Genomic DNA, 26,489 nt, shown 5'->3' with positions numbered 1-26,489 from the left:
GAACTGTTATCCTAGGGAATCAAAGAGTTTTTGATTAAATAAAAAATATGGTGCTTTATTTCCCCCCCCTACTTTTTCCTGAAATTACGTATTGCCAGAAGGTGGCAAACAGTTCTTACAGATGCTGCTAATAACAAAAATGGGACAAATTGTCCCCTGGTGAGTATTCACTAATGTTGGCAGTGTTACACCAGGAATGCATTTGGCTCTTTCTCATTATAGCTTGACATGTCTGTGATGTTCCTGACTGCATTGGTCTCCTGCAGCTTGTCTTTAATGCTCTCTAAGGAGGGATATTTCAGAATATTTAAAGAATCTTTAATCTTTCATCCTGGAGCCTCCACAACCCAGGCATGCAGCACCCTTTGTCTCCTGAAATAAATGATTCTCTGAGGTTTTGATGGTCAGAAAAGCTCTTGGGTACCTTCTGTCCAACTGTCAGCCTCATGCAAACGTGACATGCTATTGTTACCCTTTTCCCCAGCCTCTCCTGGAAAGTGAGTGGCGAGGGGCTCTGCCTCCACCTTACAGGCTCCTTCTACTTCTGGCTATAAACTTGCACTTCTTGTTAAGTATTCAACACTGCCATGCAAATACTTTCTCACAAATTACACTTTCTTGGCACAAAATTGCACTTTGATTGGCTCCCCTTCCACTGCATTTATCCACGTTCAGATCCCTAGACACCAACAGCTCTGGAAATAAACGTCAATGGATTTAGGCTCCTTCTGCTGTGACATGGCCCTTTCTTTGCTCAGTCACCACGGCCACATGCAGGTGGGATAGCCTTTTCATTGTTAGCACTGGCCTTATGATTTTTTTTTTAAGCTATGATAGCAGTGTGCTATAGGTGAAAAATGTTGACCCTGTGTACAAAAATGATATACATGCCATATACATTTACAAAAATAAATCCAGGCTATACTCATACATTTTGGCATCTGAACTACTTTTCCTTTCTTACTCATGCAGTTAAGTGATCTGTTTGGTACTGTGAAGTCTTTTTTCCAATGCAATGAAAACCTAATCTAATTTCTTGCTATCTTAATTTACCCACATTCATTATACTGCTTGCCTGTTTGTACTTGGTATTGTCACGGTGACTCTGACTGTTTAGAGTAGCCTGTAAATGTAACTTTGCTTAAGAGTGGAATTTTCCTGCTTTCTAGTATAATTTGTTTTTTTGGCTTTGCACATTTGTTTTCGCAAAGGTTGAGGATGGTTGGTCAGGGTAACCAGAGTGAGTTAGCAAAGTCATGAAACATTACAGGAAAACAAACACGCATCTGAGAGTCCCTGCATCTTTTACTTCTGAATTTGGTACTTCGCATTTTCAGGAAAGTAGAATGATTAGTTAAGAAAGACTGACGTTTGGAGTGTGAAACAATGGCAAGCCTAGTCTCTCTGTCACCAAAGTCATTGTGCATTTCTATTTTTGTCACTGGTCTAATATTGGAAAAGGGGAGCACTACTGGGAGCTATTGGTGGCAGGCCTTCTGCATGTATCTGCAAGAACTGAAGAGATGTGACTGTAAAGGAGGGTAAGTGAGGAACTTCTCTGTAAACTTCAAACATTTAATTTTCATCCAGAAAATTCAGTCATTGACCTATTCCAATGACCAGGAAGCACAGCTCTACTTCCTATTTTATTCAGTTCCCAGTGCCATCGATACTCTGATGCTCTCAGAGTACTCTTTTCATGTTACTAATCATTACTGATGAGCTACAATGTAGTTCCTTTGGGTTCATTATATCCATCTTCCATTGCATACTTAACCTAGATATTATGGAAGACTCCTGAAATACTTTTACAGCAGAGATGGTCATAGAGTCCTTGCAAGGGCCATCTGATGAGACTTTGAATGATCTTATGTCAGGTAATGTTCACTTTCATCACCATTTCTCTATTCTGTATGGAGGTTTGTTAGAAAAAGTGCTTTCATGTCCAGAGATCTAATTTGAGAATTATTGAAATGCACTTCAGAAAGAGCAGATTGTTAGTTACGCTTGGAAGACCAAATCTGCAGAAGCGCAGGAGATGATATTGCTTGGTTTTGGAGTTAAGGGGACAGAAAGGGAAAATTTAAACTTGGGGCAGAGAGGGCAAAACTGTATATTGCAAGGGAAAAAATTAAAAAAACCTTTAGAAAAATGCTGAATGCTTTCTTGAAACAAGAGATTCACACACATTGATTTGTGTTGGCTTTAATCTGTAGAAAGTACTATGGATGAAAGCACTTTTCAATTTTTGATGTAATGTATTCTTTAAAAATGGTTAACAAAGAGACATGGGAAGTGACTGACCTGACTTGAAGAGTTCCTATTCTTATTCTGCATTGTTTCTGATCCTATGCTATACCCAGTGCATCCTCAGTAAATCCCTTCCCCTCAGTTAGCTGTTTAATTATGGCACTGCTTCACCACTATTTTACTGTCCTAATCACTTGAGATAATAATTTAATAGCCTTACAGAGTCAGAGAGAGGTGTCTCAGAAGACCTCTGGAAATACATGTCTGCTCTTCTGTTGAATGTGTGCACGACCAGTGTTGGGGACCTCCTTCCAGAAGCCCTTTTGGAGGCTGGGTATCAAAGCTGAACGGGTGGACACAGAGATCTACACTCACCGTCCCACAGCAGGCCCATTTTAGCAAGCACAGGTCACTGCAAGTAGCCTGAGACCTTTCAGGTTAATACGGGAGATAACTAATGAATGCAGAAGCAGTCCGAGTTTCTGACCTGGAGAGCAGGTGAACTGGATTGTCTCCAGGACTTGGATGTTCTTGGGGTGCTGCTTTAGTCCTCTCCTGGTTACCCTGCCATTGTTCACCCCTTAAATATGAATCACTGGCATAAGCTATTCACTAGGATTTTGTAATAATGCCTAAGCTCTGCATCATTTGGCACTCTCCAGCGTCAGTCACACCTTACAACAGGACTGCCAAAATTTTAACACTGCCCTTAAAAGAGCAAGAATAAAAAAGGGTAATTTTTCTATGCAGCAAAAAACTACATAAAGTCCAGAACGGGAGAGGGGAAAAATAACCAAAATCCCCACTTAAAACAGGTTATATTTCAGACCTGGAAAAGGTAAATTGATTTAGTAAATCAGTTTACTAATTTACTGTAATAGTCCTCTGGCTATCTTAAGGTCAGATGATTATGAGTACAAACTTATCACTCATTTTAGCTTATTCAATAGATATGCATCTAGTAAACAGTCTTATCCATAATATTTAAACCAATGATCATGATCACTAATCTAAGTGAACGTGGTAAATTTGATTTTTCCTTGAATCAAGTTAATGTATCTGCATAAATGTTACAGGATTACTTACTAATAATGTAAACATCTGAAATGTACAGTGCTTTTATCCTCCACAGCGAGCTCCTCACTGCTGCCTCAGTGCTAAGTCTACGGACACCCTAAGCACTGGTCTTGAGTGACATTGCTCTAACCACGCATGAGCTTTCACCAGGTCCTCCAGGCAGTTTGGTACCCTTTTTGAAGTGTTGAGCATCTCGCATTATCTATCAGATCAGAGCTACTTAGGCAAAAGGACCTTCAGCAAAGAAGGTTTTATTTTTCCTGTGTGGTCAGGCAGTAAAGTAGAAGCTGCGGAAACCTCAGTTCTCTTCCAGAGCCATGCTGGAGCTGGAAAATCTACACTGCAACTTACTGTATAATGAAAAAAGATAATGACTTTAAAATTAGTTTTTATTAATAGAATTAAACCACATTAAGTCATAAAAGGTGTTCATAAATATGTTAATAGAATGTGTGGTATTAATGAAAAACATTCTGCAGAGACTGAATAATTTAAGAGTTGGATATTACACACTTAATTAAACTTAAATATTAAAATTATTAATTGTCACAGCTAAAATGGGCATTAATAGTCAGCATCACATCCTGTCTGGTCAATAAATAGCTGTCATTATTAAAGGTATGTAGATAATATATAAAATTTATTTAATAAGTGAGGAATTCAGAGCATTTTGGCTGCATATGAAATTCCCCTAGAAAGTTGTTTCTGGCAGGCGCCAAGTGTTGGCGGTTCTCACTTAAGATCTCAGCAGGATCTTAAGCAAAACACATAACTTGGTTGGAATGCATCCTTATTTACAAAGCTCATGAATAAGTAATCCCATCCTGCTTAGGGTAGAAGCTGTAGAATTAGTTTAGTCTCTCTTTAGCAAACTCTTTTCAGACTGGAGGTTGCTGGGCACTGAAGGTGCAGCGCTGACCCTGGGACCACGCTTACTGTGGGGGATGTTGTGGTACCCAGTATCTTTTGGATGCTGAGACAATTTTCTCTAAAATCTGTATAATGAGATGGAAGTGCACGAATGAATGAATGTCACATTGTAATATTCAGCTCCTAATGAGTAAACACAAACTACATGTTGTTAGAAAACCCAGATGTTTAAAATTCGGGGTTGCATATGTGTTGCTGTAGCTCAACAAAATACAACATGCTCTAAGGTCGTGTTTGTTAAGTGTTGCCTGGAGAGTGACAGTTACATCATATTGTCAAAGTGAAAAAAATGCATTTCATTTTCTGAGGGATTTTTTTTTTCCAAGCGAGAAGTAACAAGCTGTAAGAAATCTGACAGGGGCCGTGAGCTCTGCTAACCTCTCCCTGTGGTCGGGTCACAAAGCAGCAGCTGGGAATTGCACCAAGGGATGGCAGAGCGAGAAGAGCAGAGGTGGGATCAACTGCAAGTCCCTCTACGGACAACGCTTGCCTTCTCCTCTCTAACGGTTAGAATAACAGCTTTTTTATGTCATTCTCTATGTGATCATTTAGACTTATCGAATTTCTGATGCCAACGATGAGGGTCATAAAAGGCCCTGTTAGTTTAATTTAGTCTTGGGTATCATAGCTCAGGCTGCTGGAAGACTTTTCTGATACAACTTGATTGCTTCTTGTTGTACTTTTGTATCATTTTTTTGTACTTTCATGGCTGTGCTTTTGTCCCTAAAAGAGCTGATGGCTGTTTATGGATTCTTCTAAGCAAGCTAAAAAGCCAGAATTTTTACACCTGAATAATCACAGATCAATTAAAAGATCACATACATAAGTTCAAAACCATGATATCCGAAGTTCAGCTGATATTCTTGGAGATGGAGCCTTTGCTTGTAGGTGTGCAGATAAAATATTCTTGTCCATGTCACGCCAGAGGAGGACACACAATAGTTTCCACGTCCTTCTAAAGGGTATGAAGCGTGACCTCAAATCACAATTTACTTAGAAATATAAAAGAGTGGCTCTGCTCTCCTATGGAGAAATGCACGCCATTGCAGAAAACCGACTGTGCTGAAGAGATTGTCAAGCACTGGAACAGGCTGCCAAGGGAAGTGGTGGAGTCACTGTCCCTGGAGCTATTTAAAAGATGTGTAGATGTGGTGTTTAGGGACATGGTTCAGTGATGGACTTGGCAGTGATAGGTTAATGGTTGGACCGGATGATCTTAAAGATCTTTTTCCAACCTAAATTATTCTACGATTCTACGTGGAACTGGTTTTAGATCCCTTAGAGCCTAGCCATTGAAGCGGTTATTGCACAGCCTTCATGGTGAGAATTACTGGGACAGGCTACAGGAATAATGGTTTGTGCCTTCATACTGTTCCCTTTGATCTGTAGGTCTATACTGCACGGATACCACCATCACAGATGTGTAGGGAAGCTAACGCTGTTTAAGAACAAGTTGGAGCGATGCAGTCTTGCCATCAACTGGGGGACTATTGCAAATTTGCAAATGAAAGGGACTGCAAAATGAGCGGCAGGAGAGGGATTTTATGGGCCGGTACACTGCAACAGCAGGAGACTGCGCTTAATCCTATGGTTACTGAACTCCCAGATTTCCTATTTATCCGGATTGTAGGAAGAAATGTAAAACTGATGCTGCGGAGACAGAGGGATGGCTGCATTCTTTCAGGCCCTGTCTTTTGGGTGCTTGTCTTCTAATATTGTCAAGGGGATGGAAATACAGGAAGCCACAAAAAAAAGTTAGAAAAAGTTTTGTGGGTGGAACTTTCCCTCCTTGGGCTGGTAAGTCTGCTTGCTGGTTTACGTGAACAAAACCAGGGATAATGTTTGTTCATCTGTCTTATTCACTGTAGTTTAGCTGTAATTATCTACACTTTACACCATATTAGTAAATCTACTCGAGAATATTATATTATGATAATTAAGCCTTAGTAATAAGAGAACTTGCTCAACAGCCTTATTACTAAATGTTTGCTCAGATGTGGGAGGACACTGCCAATTTTGGTGTGGATTAGAATGCGTGCGGATTAGTAAGGTTCTGCTTTAATAATAACATTGAGTAGTCGACTAGGAATTTTAATCTTTAAAGTGCTTTTCAAGCATTAAGTAATTAATCCCCATAACACTCCCATGAGATAGGTGAGTAAATATTACTATCCCTGTTATACAGATGGGGAAAGTGTGGGTTAGGGAATTCAGCTGGACTGGCCAAGGCCACTGGGAGTGTAATTGCCAAGGCAATGTTTAGGACTATGGAAAGGACTGAGTATTTTTGCATTTAAGAAGTAAGGAAAAGGTCTCACTTCCCTGGAAGCTCAAAAACATTGCCACAAACCTGAAAAAGTCTTCTCCTGTGTCCCTCTTTCTTTCAAAACTGTGTTTTCTATTGCTATATCAAAGGATACCTATGTAAAAGGTCTACATATCTTTTAAAATAGAAATTTGCTGTAAGACAGAAATAGCTATACATACCCACATATACATACACTTAGACTGTTATTTAACAGAAGGATGTTCTACTTTCCTGCCAGCTGCTACATATTTATTAAATACTAAAGACATGTTTGTAAAACAAATTTTAATATTCAATTTTGTCCTTGAATAGTTTTTACCCATAGCAATAAAACAGCTAGAACCTTTGGGAGCCCATATTCAAATTGCCCGATGGTTTTAGACCAATTTTATTAACCACTATATTGATTCATTTTATCAGGTTTTTTGTCTTTTTTTTTTTTTTTTTTTTTTTTTTTTACACACCACAGGTTCCTGAAATTAAGTCGGTATTGCTAGAAATAAGAAAGTGGTGTTAGATATGCAGCAGGAATATGAATGAATGTTTGCTATTCCACCAAGGTGGTCACAAAAAGAAAGGGCACTTTTCCAAAATGACTATTGATTTTTGCACTCACAGCAGATGAATGATACATGGGGTGGTTCAAGTTTCAAATAACACCCAACCTCAGCTCTAGAGAGTTATAAAATAAGCATTAAAAATAGGATGAATTGGATTATCTGATCAGTAGTCTGAACAGGTAGGAGTATCTAGCTTAAATGTACAGGCCAAGGTGCTTTAGACATTTATTAGACACACATAAGAACTTCAGACATAGTAACAGAGTTACGAAAAAAGTTTCTGAAGGATTTAACTGTATTCAATCAATAAAACCACAGTAAAAGCTCCCAATTTTTCATCTATTATTACAAATATAAGTGCAGTGGTCACTAGTAAGGGCTACGAAACCCACGGTGCAAGGAAGCAGAGGCACGTATCTCTTGATCTGGATGTACTTTCTAAACCACCTTCTAGCATCTGCACCTCTGTCTATCTTCAAGTAAGCCTGCTGATCATCTTCTGTAAGTGATTATTTATACAAAATGGAACAATTCCTGTGGGAGAAATGCAGACTCATAACAGACTGCACTACAACGCTCTGGTAGGGGTCTCTCCTAAGGCATGCTAGAATGGTCAATATACCTGTTCTACATCAGGAAATTTGACTTATATCCTTGGTTAGTGCTCTAATGAATGGTAGCACAGCCACAATTTCGGTGGGGAAAAGCCCCATTGCAAAACTGGCTTTTTAGGAAAATCCTTCCCCTCAAAACTCTTTCATTAAAACCACCTGAAATGGAAACATTTTATAACACATATATTTTCATTTGATGTGATGCTATTTTTTTATCAATCAGGTATTTCAGTTTTGGTGTTGACCCAAACTAAATTGCTTTTGATTTTCTGGATATATTTCACTGGGAAAAAAAAAATCTGTCCTAACACTTCCTGCCAAGTAAATAATCAGAACCATTCACAGCTGAGTGACTGTGCAAAACTAACTTTTGCTGTATTTATAGAGAATTTATTTTTCTACTTATTTCAGGAAAAAAGGCTTATTTCCTTTGTCTATTATGCTATAGGAGGGGAAATGAAGATGATGCATAGAAAGCTGTGGTTATAAATATACTAACACTTGTAGTGGAACTGCAGTTCACTGAACTTCCTATGCTTGACAACTGGGACTTCAAAATGGCCCTAATGTCAGCCTGGATTTTTAACCTCATGATCTCTCTGGACTACTATAAGTGAAGAACAAAGCAGAAGAAAGGTGAGAATGCAAGGAATGATGAATTCAGATTTCTAGACAATGCAGGAACTTCTTTGTTGCTAGGAGGTCTCCAATGGTGACATAAATGCTTGAACCGCACAGGTACTGGTTTTAGCACAGTACTGTTTTTAGCCTCTAGATGGGTCCAGCTCTGCACTTGCAATGTATAGGGACAGGCCTGTGTTCAAAAAGTTCTTATTTATAGACACAAATTGGAAATGAGCTGTAACTGGAAACACATGCAAGCAATCGATTAAACTACCCAGATTTGCACGCAGAAGACTGATAAGTTAAGCATAGCTTAGTGCCTGGGTGCTGGAGGCAGGAATTCTGTGGGCGTCGCACTGGAGGAGCTGCTCAAAGCTCAAAGGCTAGGAGGATACCTTTGGGTATAAACTCCCTATTTCCAATTTGTGTACTTCAATAGCATGAGACTGGCCTTATAATTTTAGCAAATACACTACATTGTGCAAAGTCAACAGCAGACAGGCTGAATGCATCTGAACGCTTCTTCATTTTCTGTGATGACAGCAATCAATAAAAAAATAGGAAAAATAAGCTTTTCTTTTCCTTTGCTTTCCAGGTATCATTTCTGAGCCATGAATCTGTATTACAAATTTGATGTATCTGAACAATCTGTGCAGTTGGATCTGATTTATGTAGAAAATAGCTTGAAATCAAGTGCAAAGTGCTATGTGTAAATTCAGGGTAACCGCTGGGTTTAAAAAACGATTATTGCCTTACAGCATGTTCCAAAAAGTCTTCAATTTTACATTAGTTATTTCTTCAAGAGGCTGCATGTAAATACTCTTTAAGATCAGCACCTAACTTCCACCTTCACATTACTAATATTTTTGCAAGCCAAGTGCCGTAAGAAGGTGGGAAAATACAGCTTTGATTCTCAAAATTTTAAGGTTTTCAAACTGAAAAGTCATATTAAGGGGATAAACTTTTGTCATGAGGAAAAGCAGATATACAGCAGACCTATGGCTGCGTTTCTTGCACTAGCAGCAGTGTAACATGAAGAACCAGTTATCTGAGATATTAAAAGAGATTTGTAAAATGCATAGCTGCTTTGACAGATATCTCAGACCATCAGTTATGAGAGAAAAGCTGAATACTGCAGAAACTATTAAGTGAGCTAGCATGTAAGAAAAGAAGTTGGAAAAGACTATTAACAGTTGTAAGAAATGAAAGCGTATTAGAAAGATAAACATGCAGAGTTTACAAACCGTGTCTTTAGGGTGGCCCAATAAGTAGAAATATGGGGACCCATGCTTGTCACTTTTCATGCACATGGAGAGACTGGAAGGTACCATTCCTAAAGGAAGGGGAGGAACAGCCTAGGACCAATCATTAGAATTAACAGAACCAGTGACATACAAATATTTTACTATTGTTAGAGCAGAGAATTCTTAGTAAGTTTAGAACAACTGAGTAAAAAGCTTATATGTAAACAGGAAAGAAGTATTTCTGTAAAGCTAAGACAAGTAAGCATGCTGTAAGTCTAAATATTAGTGGATGACTGAAACTACTGGGCATATATATTCAGAACATAGATTCACCTGGACTATGGATGTGGAGTACATCTTGAGGTGCTTTCTGAAGGAGTCATAACAAATCAAAAGCAAAAGGTTTAACGCATTTCAGAACTGTTCTGATTTATTTGTATGAAAAATCCTTGTATTGGTATCAACTCTGACATTTTCTGGTTTTGCTGGTAAGGTAGTGCTGAAACATGAGCAGAGAGTTTCTTCCACGCTGTTCAAAAATACCTTACTGCTAAATAACTTGCAGCTTTTATTTGTTAACCAGCAATGATTTTGTGCATACTTAAAGCTTATCTTTTGCATAAAGAACTCTTCCTCCCTTAAATATCAAAAACTGAATCTAAAGTCTCGTTCTGTAACACCACCTGAATGTCATGAACCCACAGGGTGAGTTTTGTATGTAATTTAGCATCATGTGAAGAAACAGAAATTCCAGAAATGCAAAATGCAACCCCAGGACATGTCTTTTAATGAAGTCAAGCAAGATGGGGAAGGGAAGGAAAGATCCACCATTGTGTAAATCCATAAAGCACCAACCAGCCCTGTAACACAGCTTCCTTATTCATCAGACCTCACTGATTCTGGTTCTCATGGCTCTGCGTGTGTTAGCACCACACCGTGACCTAGCATGCTCAGGGCCAGACCCAGGTTTCCAAGACAGGGCAATGGAAAAGTTTTCCATAATCTCAGTATGCATGGGCTGTAGTATCTAAAACTTACAACATTCTACAGGAGCTCTTTAGCAACTTAAAGCTAAGTGAAAGCACTGGAACAGGCTGCCCATGAAGGTGGTGGAATCACCACCCCTGGAGGTTTTTAAAAAACACGTAGATGTGGTGCTTAGGGACATGGTTTAGTGGTGGAGTTGGCAGTGCTGGGTTAACAGTTGGACTTGATGATCTCAGGGATCTTTTCCAACCTGAATATACATAATTCCAAGCCTGAAATACATAATTTCCTATGAATTTTCCAACCTGAATGATTCTATGAAAAATTACCGAACTTGATAAAAACGATGATTCTGAAGTCCTGCTGTGAAAGCAGGAAGGGAAACATGTTAGCTTTCTTCTAGATGTTCCTCACAGGTGAAATCCAGTGTTTCCACTCCCTTTGCAGTGCCAGATGGAAAGCATCTGGGGCAGGAGGCTGTGCCTTGCTGGTGGGATGGAGACCATCCACAAGTGTTAACTGTGCCTCGGCCTCCTCCACCTTTATGCCTTGTTTGCAATTATTTGGTTGTAAGACCCAGTGCTCTCAGGTCCTTCTAGGAACATACATATTTTAATGTAGCTTTGAGTAGCAGAAGCTCCTGTTGGGAAAGGCTAAGAGTAGTACGCCAGAAGCAAGGTGACAGGACTACTGGGACTGCAAACAAAACATCCCAGGCTTTCCTAGGGACCTTCTTCCACAAATAATTGCAGAAAACTGTGGTTGTTCTCAGAGAAAACTGTAGCTTCCTGGGGCTGATCCATCATTAGAATTTACTTGCCTCATGCAAAACTCCTTGCTAGATGGAGAGGCTGTGATTTGTTAGGTTTACTTCATCTTTAATGTTACTATTTTGCAATTTTGTGAACAGTTTCCCTGTGTTTTGCCTATAGGGATGCTGCTTCATTCCAACGTTCGGCTGTGCAATGTACATGTCTTTCTGGTGGTGTTTATACAGCTATGGCTAAGCCTGAAATACATAAGCATCTGTAATGAGGTTCCCACAGTGTGAGCGACAGATCTTCTGAAGTGCTGCGCACCCAGTAGCTCCTGCTGAAGTCAATAACCTTTTAGGCAGACGCAGCCACTGCAAGAAAAATCTTGGTCTGTCATCTTATTCAAATTGTATTTAATGCCGGTCTGAGGAGTGCTCAGTGCTACAGCGATGACGTGAGTTTTGTGTCCTGTGGCATGTACGGAACCACACAGTCCCCCCAGCCAGGCTCCCCATGCATTAAGTGCATTTCAGGAGCAGGATTCCCAGCAGTACTTCTAGTCTTTTTTGCGCAGTAATATGATTTCTTACTCTGACTTGGTTCTTTGGAGAATGTGGTTGGCAGACTGTTTCCTATGAAACATCACACTGATGTTCTTTGGGTTTGGATGCGCTGTGATAATTCACCTTCAGTGGAAGCACAGCTCCTCTGGCTAGTCTTATCCTCAGCAAACACGTTCTGAGATGCTGAGTGATAAAACTTCTGTTTTCTAAGCTTCTTTTGCTGCACCCTGCCGGGAAATCAGCTATCGTTTTGGAGCATTAATCATATCCATGTGCCTTCCCACGAATTCTGATGCTACCATACATGCTACAAGGGGATTTCTCCCTATGATGTGCTCTGGGATCTTTGGCATTTGTTTTCAAGCAAAATCAGCAGCTGGAGTTTAGGTAAATGATGCATTTGCAACACACTTCATTTTTTCCCCTCGGTTTGAATAGTGCTTCAGCCCAGCCAGAATTTTCTTAGATGTGCTTGCAGGGACAGATTTCCAGGGAGCATAAACTGACATAACTCATTCATGAGATTTACATCCTCCTAAGGAGCTTGTTCTTTGCTTCTTCATTGAGCGCTTTCTTCTTTTCAATACCCATTCTTTTCTTTTGCAGATCACTTTCTTACCATTGATGGTTTTTCCTTAACACTGCTTTTACTGGTGTCAATCACATCACCATTCAAACACTGATAGTTCTTGCACTTAAATGTACACCACCGTATTTTGTACTAACAGAAACATGGCTCTGGAATTTAAAAAGCACTGATTATATTGCACAAGGGAAATAAAAAAGTTGAAGACTGAAAGATGCTGTGTGACAGATTTTGGCTGGTTGGTTGAGTTGTTCTAGGTAAGCTTCCTTCTTTTTAACACTATGAGTCTGAATGCCACTGCTGTTGGAAAGGTCTTTTAACACAGCGTTACTACAACTCACTTGGGAAGTCCCTGACTATTTTTCTTGACAGAGAATGAGAGAGAATATCCAGGAGAGGACCCTGGTACACTTGCTCTGTTTTTATATTTCTCCCTAGGCTTCTGCTGCACACCACCATTGCAATCCAGATACCAGCTCAGTCCTCCAGCCTTGCATTTTTACACTCGACTAAGTCTTATTTCCCATTGATGGTCTCCAGAGCTGAACCCTGGTGAGAATAAGAAATATTTCTGACAGGTACTTGCAAAAAGAAAAAAAAAAAAAAAAGAGAGAGAAAAAAAGGCTGATTATTTCAGTAAAAAAAGCTCCAATTACTCTTGTTACATCGCAACTGTGCAATTCCGGTGGGAAGAAGAAGGAACTACTAAATATTGACTAGTTTATCTGCTGTCCTCAGGATCTCTTTGTCCTCAAGCTTACTGTCACAATCTTCTCTGTGTTCAGTTTTCCATTATTTGCAATGGATATTCTTTCTGGCTTTTCTGTTAATACTCTGACCGACGTTCTTTGTGCACAATGACTTACCCTTGAGATGTGGCCTTCTCAAGACTTGCCCTCTGGTTTTAATAATTTCTGTTAATTTCTGTTTTTAACTTCCTAAGCAGGCTGCTGTTGCTTTTTATGTGCACCTTATATTTGTTCTTAGAGTATTTCTTATTGCTTTGGGAAATGACCTATGAAGGACTTTAATATCTCAGCTAATTTCAACAGGCATCTTCTTATTTTGCTTCCATTCTGCCCACAGACTGGATTCAGCACTAACATTTTTCTGCCTGCATAATGCACATATTAAGAATTGCAGAAATGTGGATGATATCCTTTGCTGTGATGCTTTCTACAGGTTGTGTGTACATTCCAAAGTAACTCCCGAACAGTTTTTCTGCTTTTTCAGTGCAGTAGGATAACACAGCTTTTTCAAGCACAGCTACTTAGTTCTCCTCCTGTACAGAGCGGTAAAGTGGTGATGCAGCTAGAAGAATGATCTGATTAACCAGCACTTCTTTGTAGCAACTTCTATTTTGCAGTAATCTGCATTTTTACAGATCTAATGTAAGCATTTCAAATGCCTCTCCAAATGGTGAGCATGGCTTTAAAGTGTCCTGTGAAGTTGTCTTGTTTCTTTCTGTTAGCACTATAGACTATGTCTGTCTTTTTGGTGGTTTATGTGTATTTTTTACCTATGTTCTTCTTGGGAAGGGGATGCCCGTGCACATTTACACCTTTGAGGAGACTTCCCCCCACCCCCAAAAAATGCTATTTACACTGAACATGTTTTTGCAGCTATTTACATTTTCTTATGATTCTGGAATGAGGTTCAGATTTATAGGATTACATAAATATAGAAATCCATTCTGGATCTCCTGTAAACCTAGGTTTAAATGCCACCCAGAACTAGGATCTTAAGAAAGTCAGATTTGGAATGGGTCTGAACTGCAATCGATTCTTTGCTTATAGCAGCCTCCCGTGACCCTCCTGAGATTAAACTGTTTCCTGAAGAACCAGAGAACTGCTGGTATACAATTCTGCTGTTTGAGAGGTATTACTACCGCTATACCAGTCCTGGTTGTTTGTTTGTTCTTTCCTTAAAATTGATTCATTTCCTCCTACAAAACAATTTTGGAGCTGATCTGAATCTCTATTGGAGGTCTCTCTGAAAGGATGATACACTGGTTCAAATTGATATTAAATGTCTTAGTACCAATTCATCATAATCCCTGAAAGCCATTTTGGCTTTGTTCCTACTCACCAAAAGACAACTCACTAACTTTATCACCAGATGAGTGGACTATGGCCCATCCTTGCTGCCCTTATTCAGAAGCTCTTGAAAGCTGGAAAGAAAAGCAGCATACGCTATCCCGAGTATTGCCTCAGCCACAGAACTGGCTCCAGTTTAGGGAAGAAAATGGTGCAATTACCATGCATATTGACAGCTGGCGAAGTTCTGACTTTCACTAGAGCTGAACTTTAATGTCTCAAAGAGAGGTAATGAATTTATGTTGCTAACAAAGATTGACCTGAACCTACAGTTAAGTCTAAGTCTTACTTCGAATTTTCATAAGCTACAGCAATTTCTGATTCTAATGGGAAATGTTGCTGGAACTTCAAAAGTATCATTACAAAAGTTTAATAGAGTTTTGGACCTCCTAGCATAAAGAAGTCAAGATATTTTCATTAAAAAGACCCCCTTTCCTGTGAGATTTCAGGCCCAGCTGTGCACATCATAGAACTTATGTAAATATATGACATTGTCACATCATACTTTAGAGTAAGCCCTGGTTTCAATTTTCAAAAAGAGCTTTTTGTCTTTGAAATTACCTTTGGATAATTTATTTTTACTTCTTGTCATTTCAGTAGTGAAATAAGGTTTCTATATTGTCTAAATGACTCACACTTTTTGAAATACTTAAAACAGTCTCAGAAGTCCTTCTGAAACAAAACATGAGAAGAATGGATCCTGCTTTCTCACGGCAATGAGCAAAGTCTCCTTTTTTATTCAGAGTGGCTTCTACTTGATCATCCGTGTGTATTGTCAGAGATAATATAAAGGGTGAGGTTGTCAAAGAAAGAAGTACATTGTTGTTAATGCTTTGAGTTTAAACCTGGGCCATTGCATTGCATGGCAACAAGATCATCTGCTGTGATTGAAAATGTGCAGAGAAGTACCAATCGAGGAAGAAAAGGACAGTTTATGGACAAATCAGCAACTCCCAGCACACTCAGAGATGTCCCCTAAAGGGTTCAAAGTGCTTCCTCCAGTGCACATCTTATAAGCCATTGCCTGTGTTGGGAGGGCAGCAGATGACAGTGATGTACACACATATATCGTCTCAAGCCAAGGAAACAAACGTGAATAAGTCCACCTCTACTCAGGTAAGCACTTAAGCCCATACTTGACATGCCCCAGGACATTACAATATATAAATATCTGCAATTGCTACTTAACTCAAAAGCAATATAATTAATTTATATAGGCTCATGCACATAGAAAAACGTAAAGATGAAAACCCACCATATTCTGGGACCTGGCCTGTTCCACGTTTCAACAACAGTCGCACTCTCCTGCCACCAGACTTGATTAGCTCTATTGCTCTGGCATGTGTCATGTCCCTTGTGCTTTCTCCATTGATTTCAATTATTTGATCTCCTACCTGTCAGGTAAGAAGAATATTGAGTCAGACAGAATTGCAGTAAAATGAGCGTTTCAGAAAGAGACATATTCAATGGATCACAGGTTACTTGAATGACAGACAGACACATCAAGGTAAATTTGTTCCTGTCTGTCTCAGGGATATTACTGGCAGATTAAATAACCTCCAAAGTGGATTCTGCATGTGGTGTATCAAATGTTGCTCATCTTCTGCTGAAATCGGTGTAATGCATTTGGAACTTGCCTCACATCTTCTACACGTAAGAAGTTGATTTCTTAATTGCTTGATATGTTGGAATCACTGGAAACATTGTGCTACACCTTAACTTGTGGTCTTGTGTAGGTGCCAGAAGACCTTTGCTGCTTTTAACTTGCTATTTTCATAGAGAAAAGAGAGGTTTGAAGCACAAATACAAAGACCCAACATCTGCATATCTAAACCTTGGTAGTAAAGTTTCACACCAAATTAAGAGTTGTTATGAAACAATATATTAAGCCAAGAAAGGTCAGTGCTATGGCACGGGCCATGTGTGTTTGCTGGAGTTCTTACAAGAGCATGCTTTGCACTATTTATCCACAGAAGGTTTTTTGGTCAGAGTAAGCAGAGCCCCTGGCTGCGCTGCCTAGTTAGAGCAGCCGACCTCACGGCTCTGGTTACAGATTGCTGCCACTCGCCTCCTGGCTGGCTTTCCAGTCAGAGTTAGCTTCATTATGATTTTTTTCTGCCTCTATTTCTACAGCGGTAAAGTGGGGCACTGATATCTGTGTCTCCCACTCACCCCAACCTCCCTCCCAGCTTTGCCTCCCACTGGGATGCTTTGGTTTTGCTCTTCTCTCCATGGGGAGAGCTGGCTTTTGATGCTGGAAACCTTCTCCATGACCAGGGGAGCGGCTGCTTTCTGCTGTGCCCGCTCGGCATGGCATACGGCACGTGTAGGAAGCAGCAGCTGTACAGCTTGGTTGGTGCTGCGATACCGCAGCCGCTCACTTCTTTTGGGAGCGGGCTGAATGAGCACCAGGGTGAGGTGACATGTGAGCCTCACACCAGTGGCACCACAGCCTCTGGAGCTCATGTCTTGCAGGTGCGTTGCAGTAGCCTCCCAGCCCCGTCGGAGGGGTGTCCCAGGTGGAGCCCAGCAGGAGGGTTGATCTCCTGGTGCTGGTAGAAGTGTGGGGCCAGGTGATGGGCAGCCAGGAGGGGTGCACGAGGGTCTCAGTGCAGTGGCTCCAGCAAACTCGTTTATCAGCGCTAGAGGAGCACATCTGCACAAAAGGATCACAACTGCCTCGGTCTGCATCAACGGTTTCTTCACTGTGCGTATCCACTGCACTAAAATAACAATGCCTATACATCCTAGAGAGGCTTTTAAGGGGACTGTACAGATTCCATGATGACGGGCAAATCCTTTTCCTCACACAAGCCTGTCTTGACAAAACCAGCTCTTAGCTGGCCTTGGACATTGAAATGTTTTCTGTTTTGTATGTTTTCTTTGCTGCTATTGTATTTCTGTCAACTAAAAGTGTAATCCTTCAGAGGCTTTCCTTCCTTCCTGAGTCTGAAATATAGTATTTAACAAATAAATGTGCATAATATGAAATGTCAACAAGACTCCTAGCATCAAAGAAAACTGGAAGGGACGTCAAGAAGTTATCTAGTCCCTACTTTTGTTCAGAGACAGAATGCTACTAAAAGGGCTATGGCAGTGCTCGTCAATAAGAATTCATATTCTGGCAATAGGAGCTGCAGTGTATTTTAAGAATTCTCCCAGGATCCTGTATGCAATCTATGCCAGTACTTAACTTAAAAGCCATTGATCCGAGTAAAACCTCTCAGTCTTGCTATAGCACTTTGTAAATGCGGCAGACTGAGCAGGGGGGGCAAAAGAACAGGATTATTTTGTGCAAAAAGGCCTTATTTTTGAAGTAAATTTCTCCCTTAGTGGATTTTCTCTGTTAGGAAGAATGCATTTGGTCGTACCATGCAGTACACATTTTTAGACATTTCTGATGACCTGTAGGCCACAGTGACACACAGCGCAGGTGCTCTCTGGGCTGTGGAGAGATGCCCCCAGGTTTGGCCATGCAAGGCTGTTTGCATCACTCTGACTTTTGGTAGTATGTAGTGGCTGCACACACTCGGAACAAAAATGGAAAATCTCTCTTACCACTTCCGTAACACAGACAGAAGATGGATTTGTAGCATCCCCACAAGGATACTTAGTCAGTCAAACAGACAAAATTCAACCAGTTTGGGAAAACGTGTTTCTAAATGTCATGAAACAATTAAACCCTGGTAGAAATGCTATAAAAGCAAACTCAGAGTTTCCAAAGGCTTAATGACAGTTCTTTCTTGTGTTATGTTGCCTGGATAGAACATGTTTTGCAGAAGGTATTTAAAATGATCTTGTTAGCATGTTTTGAGAGAAGTGCCAGATTAGATCAAATGAAGGAGGTGTTTTTAACACTCCTTGATAAATAGCCTTTAAAATGAGTACTGATGAAAGCTGTGCAGAGCATGTACAGTCCTTCAAATAAAATCCTTTGCACTCCAGAGCAGAAAGACAGGAAGAGATTTTAATACAGTTTAATATGTAAAAAGGTTAAGTTAATGTCACATTTTCCCCTTGCTGTTTGCCTTTCTTCTGTTCTCATTGGTCAACATGCAGGAATTCTCTCGTATTAATGTAACCTTTTCTGTATTTCAGTGGATTAAATTTTTTTTCCTCTAAAGGAAGCACGTAGGTGATTTGATAGTTCCTTTTATTATAAAATCCTATGTGCAAATAAACTGGAACAGCTTAAAAAAGGCCAGCATCTTTGTTATGCGACCAAAGGAAGGGAAAGAAACAAGCCTGCAAAAATTAGGTGTTCTGAAATTTACATCAGAGAGTGTGAGACCAGAGGTAAAACAAATAGTTGCAGGAGCAGTGGGTTAATTGTATTCCATGCATGTGTGTCTTGTGGCTGACTGATGTATAACTGAATTATACTGCCTTTGCAGCCCAAGACCAGCTCTGATTAGATAAGAAAAACAACAAGGAAAAGAAATATTGCTAACACTTTTATCCTGAGAAAAGCTTCGTTAGACTTTACACTCGTATCTCGGGTATTCATACAAAAGAGAAAACTTTGTCTGAGGAGTGGTTCCCCGTGTGCCTAATAAGGTAAAAATTCCTATTCTTATTTTGTCTGCAGTTAAACATTTATAACCTCCCCTTCTTTCCCCTTGCCAATGTAGATTCTGTTACATCTGATATGGGAGAAAACCACGCTGTACGCACTGTCTCTGTCCAGGAACTCAAATGTGCTTCCTCTCCCATGTTTGCTATTGTGAAACAGATTTTTAGGTATTGTGAGGCTATTTCTGTCTCTTTTAAATCCAGTGATTGTATAAGAGCAGCTTAAATATACCCACATATTGAAGATACACCAAGGTGAGGCCAAAGGTCATGGTAAGCACAGAAACAGGTCTGAAAAGAAGCCAGTGCTTGTTATATGAAATCATCATTACTCTCTTTTCAGGATCAAAAGTTGATTCCTGCAGTTTTATACCACACATGACATTTCTCTATACTTGTGTTCTGGGTCCTTCCAAGTCTGTCCACAGTCTCTAAACTGGAGATATTACTAAAAGGTGCGGGGTAGGCAGAACGGATCAAAATGATAACATTCTTCCCATGTGGGAGAAACACTTATTAATAATCTTTCCAGAATGAGACCTTCGACTTTTTTTTAACACACGAATAGCTTGGATTCCAAGATTATCCCCAGCAGTATTGTCTAGACTGTTATCCCTCATTCTACATTGTACATATTGTGATTTCTCTGTCCTAAACCGAGCCTAGTGCACCTCAGTGAATTTTATCAGATTGACTGCTTTAGTATGAAATTTTCATTTTGAAATCTAAGTCAGTTCCTCAAAGTCCTTTTAAATCCTTTAAGAATAGAGACGTCTTGGCATCAGCAAATTTTATTTTATTATTTATCAATAGGTCTCCAATTATTAATGAAATCATTGAATTGAGCTGTTTTCATCCTAGACCTCTCAAAACCACACTTGTAATTACTGTTCAGAAAATCATTGAGAGCAGCCTTTAAGAGGGATTATTTTCAGTAACCACATTACAGTGATTCCACGTAGAGTCTGTTTCCTCTTTTTCTGCAAATTTCATACAAGGTAGTATTGAGAGGTGAAAAGAAGATGCCTTATACATTCTACTTCCCCTTTTCCCACAAAAATATAAAAATGTAAGCCCAAAATAAGAAATGAAAATTAGATGGGTATGACAAGGTTTGCTTTCCTAAATTTACATGTTGGAGGACTTTTTCAATTTATTGATAACCTGTCACAGATTATTTCTGGGAACGAAAGTTTAAGGAACTTTTCTCTATTATTTGACTTCAAAAAGAGGGAATATGTTTTCCTTTCTCTAGTCTGCTGCTAACCTTCTTGTCCTTGAATTCTTGGACATAATTACTAATAGTCTAGAAATTACTTTCTCATATTCATTGAGCATACATGAACATCAGCATGTTCAGCAGACCTGAATCCAAGTACACTTTAAGCATTTTTTTCCTTGTTCTGATTTATACTAATTTGTCTTTGTTGAAGTTGATGGAAGTTTATGGTCCTTCTGAACATCTCAGTGAAGACTGATACAAAGAAAGCATTGAATATTTCAGCCTTCTCCACATTCTCAGCAAGCAACGGACCTCTTTTTTCCTGTTCTTCATATTTATTTTAATATATTTGTTACCTTTTCTTGTTACCTTTTATACTTGCAGACTGCTTGGATATCATCCTTACACATTTAATCTTCCCTCTGCATCTAGCAGGACACCAGGCACCTAACAGGTGTTGCAGCATCAAGCTTTGAGTCCCCATATCTTTTATTGGGTATGACCCTGTGGCATTAGCTCCTGTCATGGACAGTGAGACATTTGAATATCAGACCATTATTTTTGAGGCATTTCGGCAAAGCTGCCTTCTATGGAGATATACAGCTTTTCAGATGAAATACCAGAGTTTTGTAACAGATAAACTTCAATATAGCAACATCATTGTTTTGCATGGCATTTAGGTCCTCTGCTATGTTACATTTTACGGATTTCATTTTTTTCAAGAAATTGACAGAAAAAAGTTCCCCAGATCTGGAGAGCTACCCATCCCTAAAATAACACCTTCAGCTCCCATGCCATTCAGGTACAGTTTTCGCATGACAGCCTGAGAGGATGCATGCATCCTAATCACCAAGTTTTAAATCCACAAACAGCAGGGAAAGCGTTGGAGAGCACAGCCCTTGAAATCCAATATTTTAATCTCACAAAGCCAAAGATTGCCTTCGGCTTTTTGGAATCAACTTTAATTTCAAGGTGTCATTCCGCAGGATCCGTGCACGACGCTGCAATGAACGCAGCCCTTTGCAAGCCTGGCAGCTGTTTTGGTGGCCAGGCATGTGGAACAAATGGATGGACCCCTTCCCACTCCCAACAGGCAGGCCCTGCATTGTGGGACACCCCCGAGACTGGCATCACCTCTGATTTGTAACCTTCCTGGCAGTCTTCAGCAAAGACTACAAAGCTGGAGGGATAGACCTCCACACCCTCCAGACGTTCCCACTGGCTTAAGGTGTTGGCAAGGATGAAGCGTGTTGGCAAGCCAGCCTGGGAAGCTTGCACGGCTGCTGCCTGAGCTGTATTTGTTTCTGAAGAAACGTGCTCTTCACAGCTATGAATCCGGCAATTTTACACACATTGATTTTGCATTGTGTTTCTTTCTTTCTGCAGAACGTGGCCCTGGCTGAATTTCCATGCTGTTTGGGACAAACGCCTACCCACACCCACTGCTTCTCCTTCTGACCTAGTGGCATGTGGTAAACAGAATGCTCCCCTATTTTATCCTTACAATGTGCAAGCACAAAGTAAACACTGAATGCTTCCCCCCTTCAATGTTTTTAAATTTACATATTAGTGATTTAAGTGTAATTATAAAAAGTAGTTTGTGTGTATGGCAAATGTCTCTGAAAAAGATCTGCTTCAGTTCAAGTTAATTCAGATGCTCCATTCATGCATAAGAACAACTGAGCTATAAAATTGGGCAGCATGTTTTCTGGCAATAATGAGAAGATAATATTCCTAAAGAATGTTTAAGTGACATCACTATTGATAGGTTAATTAGAAATAAAATTGTAAAGCTTCTCCGAAACATTAGAATAAAGTGCCTCTAATAAATGTGAGTTTATCTGCAGAGCCTTTGTTCTGGCTATATTTTATAGTAATTATTACCTGTCTCATTACAAAAACCCAACATACATATAAACAGAATTTCAGAAAAAGGCTAGATCAGAAGGAAATACATATAGCTTTAATGTAGTAAAGAGGCTTTTCCTTTCTCAAATGTACTTTTAAATTACTGATGATAGTCCTGTGTACATTTGCCTCTGACAGCACGTGAGGAACGGTGTCTAAGCAGGTGTCTAGTTCCCGGTTACACAAAATGAAAGTAATTGTGTATGCACATTTTAATTCTATGTTAAATGAGGAAATGTAATGATAAAAGCAGCCTCAAATCATTTGTGCAGAGGGCATTGCTGTCTGTCAGTTTAGAAATGCATTTTATAATTAAACCTCAGGAAAAAGACTAATTACGCTTAATTCCTTTTATATGGGCATCCTATTTTTATAACTGAAACATTTCTTGCATATTATTTGTGGCTGTTTTTATTGCTAATGAGTCCAAAAGGCTTAGAGATTGTCTGTACTTGGAGACTGAATAGCAACTCCAGAATATCTATTTTGGTGAATTTCCAAGTACTGTCAAGTCCTAATATCTTTGCCTGGAGTCAGGCACAGGCTGGATATCTGCTGTGCAAATTTCCTCACAGCAGAGAATCTGTACTGTCTGGGAATCCCAGGTGTAATGCATATCCTGAGCAAAGCCAGGGCATATTTTTAGTCTAAACCAGCTGTTTAAGCAGCTGTGGCTTCTTACCCCTGGCCACCCTGGGCCCTTTGCTCCCACAGAGAGCTGCTCTCACCCCCTGCCCGAGAGGGGAGGGTGGGCTGCAGGGAAGAGGGGACCCACAGGACATGGGCTGAGGTGATGCAGAGCAAAAAATGCCTTTCACACCACTCCTCAGCAGGTGCTCTACCTTTTTTTTAAATTTTTTTTCACCTTTTCCTGAAGGAGGGAGAAACATTATAAGTGCTATTACAGAAAGAGAGCTTGGTAAGTAGAAAATGTGTATGACCGTGTGTCTGTAGAGAATGGGGGGTGAAGGAGAAAGAAACGGAGTTTGCAGCGGTGGGTGGCTAACAAGACAGCAAAGCCGACTTCTGGTACTACAGTAGACTTTTTTTTTTTTTTTCCACTGCTGCAAAATATTCTATGTATATATGAATTAAAAGTGTCAAAGATAACGGAAAATTCATTATCTTATTGCAGTTAATTGATGCACCATTACTTTTTTAAAATAGAGATATGATGACTCAGTGCAGCATCATGTAATATTAATAGCATGTCCTTCATCCCTACAATCATGAATGAAAACCAGTAAAGGCTGCTAAAAAGGAAGAAGAAAATTTTCTAGTATCTTCTTGGTGGACTCAGGCAGTTCTCATTAGGCAAAACCAAAGCAAATTCCAGATTTCACAAGCTGATTTTATAGACCCTACATAGAAGCCTGGGCATGCAGACGGCTTCATTCAAAGCTGCATCCAAACAACAAAACAGAAAAGAACATGAACTCTGACAAATTAAAGGTAAAATGACAAAAAGATTTTGAGGAGGAAAAGTGCTAAAATATAAGACCTAAGAATATACTTTCAAAGATACCAGAGGTGTGGAGCCTGTCAGAGAACGAAGATCTCAAAAGATAGTTTGGGAGCAAGGTAGAAAAGACCACAGAAAATAGATTAATTCTTTGCATCAGTGCTCACTAAAGAGAAGGGCAGCAAAACTCCTGCAGAGGGTCTGCTCACCACAGGGCGCGTCTCAGGAGATGACTCCAGCTGCAAGGTCAGTGGCAAAGATTTTATAACAAACTGATGAAATGGATAGTAAGAAACCACCAGAAGTAGACAGCTTTCATCCTCAGCTCTAAAGGAATTCAGATATGAAGCTGCTGAACTAGTAGCTACAGGATGTAATCTACTGCCTCAATCAGTAAATTGCTGAACAGCAGCAGAATGGGAAGCGGCAAGTGTGACACCAGTCTTTAAGAATGGGGCTGGAAAGTAAGCAAGTGAGCCTCATGTACAGCTGAGCAGATGGAAGGAAGCAAAAAGGATGGTGAGTGTTAGCTGGCACATAGATAGTGACGATATAGCAGGGAAGGGTCAGCGTGGCTATTGTAAAGGGAAGCCATTCCTCACAAATTTACTGCAGGTCACTGGAGCTCCTGATGACTATATAGACAAATGCGAGCTGGTCAGTATACTGATGTTTTCAGAGAGCTTTTAACAGTAAAGTCTTCAGTAAAGGCTCTGCTGTGGGATGAGAAAGAATAGGGTCTTCTAGGTAAGAGATTAAAATCTAGGGAAAACATGCTTTAAATAAGTGCTCAATTTTCACAATCGAAAGACCTTACCGTAGTGACTATTCTGTTCAGCATATTTGTAAATGGCATGGTGAAGAGGTTGAAGATTGGGGTGATAAGATTTGCAGGCAACACAATAGATTGTCAAATAGATTGTCAAAGCTAAACTTAGAGTTAAAAGCTGTAAAAAAGACAGCACAATACCATGTGTTAAAGCAGCAGGTGAAATTCAGTGGTGCTAAGTGCTAGGTACGGTACATGTGGCAAATTAAATGCACAATCACTCTAAATTAACCATTACCTTGAAGAGACAGATCTCATAGCCCTTGTGGTTAGTTTGCTGACAATGGCCGCCCAGTCCAAAACCCAAACAGAATGTGAACTGAGAAACCATCATTATGGCATTTAAGAGCACCAATATCTTGAACATTGCAGATCGCTTGGGTGCTTCCACCTCCAAATGAACGTGGTAGACTGAGAAATGGTTCAGAGGAGGTCAGTGAGGCTGGGCGGGGTAAAGGAAAGCTCCCTTATGAAGCAAGATGAAATAGACTGGTAAGCGTCAGTGGGAACAAGGTGGACACGATATAGGTCAATAGAATAAGGAACAACATGGAGAACGAGGAAGAAATCATAAGATTATTATGTTGTAGCTACAAACAAAAAATGAAGCTTTTTTCAAACAATACAAGCATTTAGCTTTGGAATCCATTGACATAATATATCAAGGGTGTCAAAAGCATAAGCATATTCAAATAAATGGTTAAAAAACAGTCCTAGATACAAACTACGAAAATTCTAGCATCAAAAAAAAAAAAAAAAATCTGTAAACTGCTGATTGCCAGGGGCTTGGATGTTGTTATATCCAGTGAAGAATCATTTCGTACTTGTCCTATATTCCTTTCCTAAGCATCCTCTATTTGTCCTTGTTGGAGTGAGGATACTGAGCTGAGTGGGCCATAGGAATGGGTTTAATATCTGTATTCTTTTACCTTCACAGGTGATCTCTCCCAGTTTCTACTTGTTGCAGTTTGGGAAAACACAGAACAGAGCCTGCCTCTGTCGTTTCTATTGCAGGACAAATTGTTTCAATTATCCAAGCAGCATCATTTGGTGTGTTTTAAAAAAATAATAATTCTAACACTCTTGATTCTTCATTTTTTAAGTTAGGGCTAATTACTTTTTTAGACCTGAAAACTGCTATAAATCTTCCATAAAATACAGATTTAAATACGGTGTCTGCCTGCCAACTAAGTATTTTAGTCTTAAAATTTCATACTAAGGCGTTTTTAGCAAGATTATTAACTCGTTCTTTTTCACAGCTGTCTTGAATAATTTTGCTATTAGGCACAGAGTTACAAAGATGCTTTGAATGTGTCAGATTCAGTACATTTTTGCAAGAATGATGCTAATTACATGTGTGAGGGGAATATTTTTTTCCCCTTACCTTTCTGCAAACAAATTCTAAGAAACACACGGACCTGTTTGGAGAAATGCTGAATAATAGTTCACCTACAGTTAATTCACTCTTGATTTATTAAGCTTTCATACTGTCAAAATACATTCAGGATCCCTGAGGACCTCGGTTTGCAATTCTTTGTTGTGCAGACACAAGAATGTTGATCAGCTTTATGTCTGCATGTGAATATATTCTTCCTTGAGTTCTGCCAATTACACTAACCTGGCATTGAGCTCCTCTTGCCACAGGCTGGCATACAGCTCATACGCTCGAGTATCTCAGCAGAATTCCCAGAGTTCAGATCAATCACACCTAGTCTCACTACAAGTTAGGTTGGACAGTGATGTATGTAGTAGGGAATTGGCGTGTGAATGGGATTAGCCCACTGGGACGTGCAATTGGGTGGGAAAGCATAGATAACATCTTCCCCTACTGTTCAGATGGATCACAAATCACAGAATAAATGGATGGCACTAAGAATATCTTCGGGTTTGTGCCCCACTGTA

The 26,489-nt window shown here is 39.8% G+C and overlaps 1 protein-coding gene across 6 annotated transcripts in view; it reads right to left on the bottom strand.

Moving 5' to 3' along the window:
- MAGI2 (membrane associated guanylate kinase, WW and PDZ domain containing 2) overlaps nt 1-26,489 on the bottom strand; it is a 761,916-nt gene that overhangs the window by 13,119 nt on the left and 722,308 nt on the right. For all 6 annotated transcript variants that reach the window (XM_080391914.1, XM_080391915.1, XM_080391910.1 and 3 more), the window contains one exon: nt 15,850-15,988. In XM_080391914.1, the coding sequence (XP_080248040.1) occupies nt 15,850-15,988 (139 nt within the window). The remainder of the gene's footprint in view (nt 1-15,849; nt 15,989-26,489) is intronic.

Source organism: Falco punctatus (genome assembly GCF_963210335.1).
Source record: "Falco punctatus genome assembly, chromosome: 6".
NCBI classification, from domain to species: domain Eukaryota; kingdom Metazoa; phylum Chordata; class Aves; order Falconiformes; family Falconidae; genus Falco; species Falco punctatus.
This window is presented reverse-complemented; position numbering and strand designations above follow the sequence as displayed.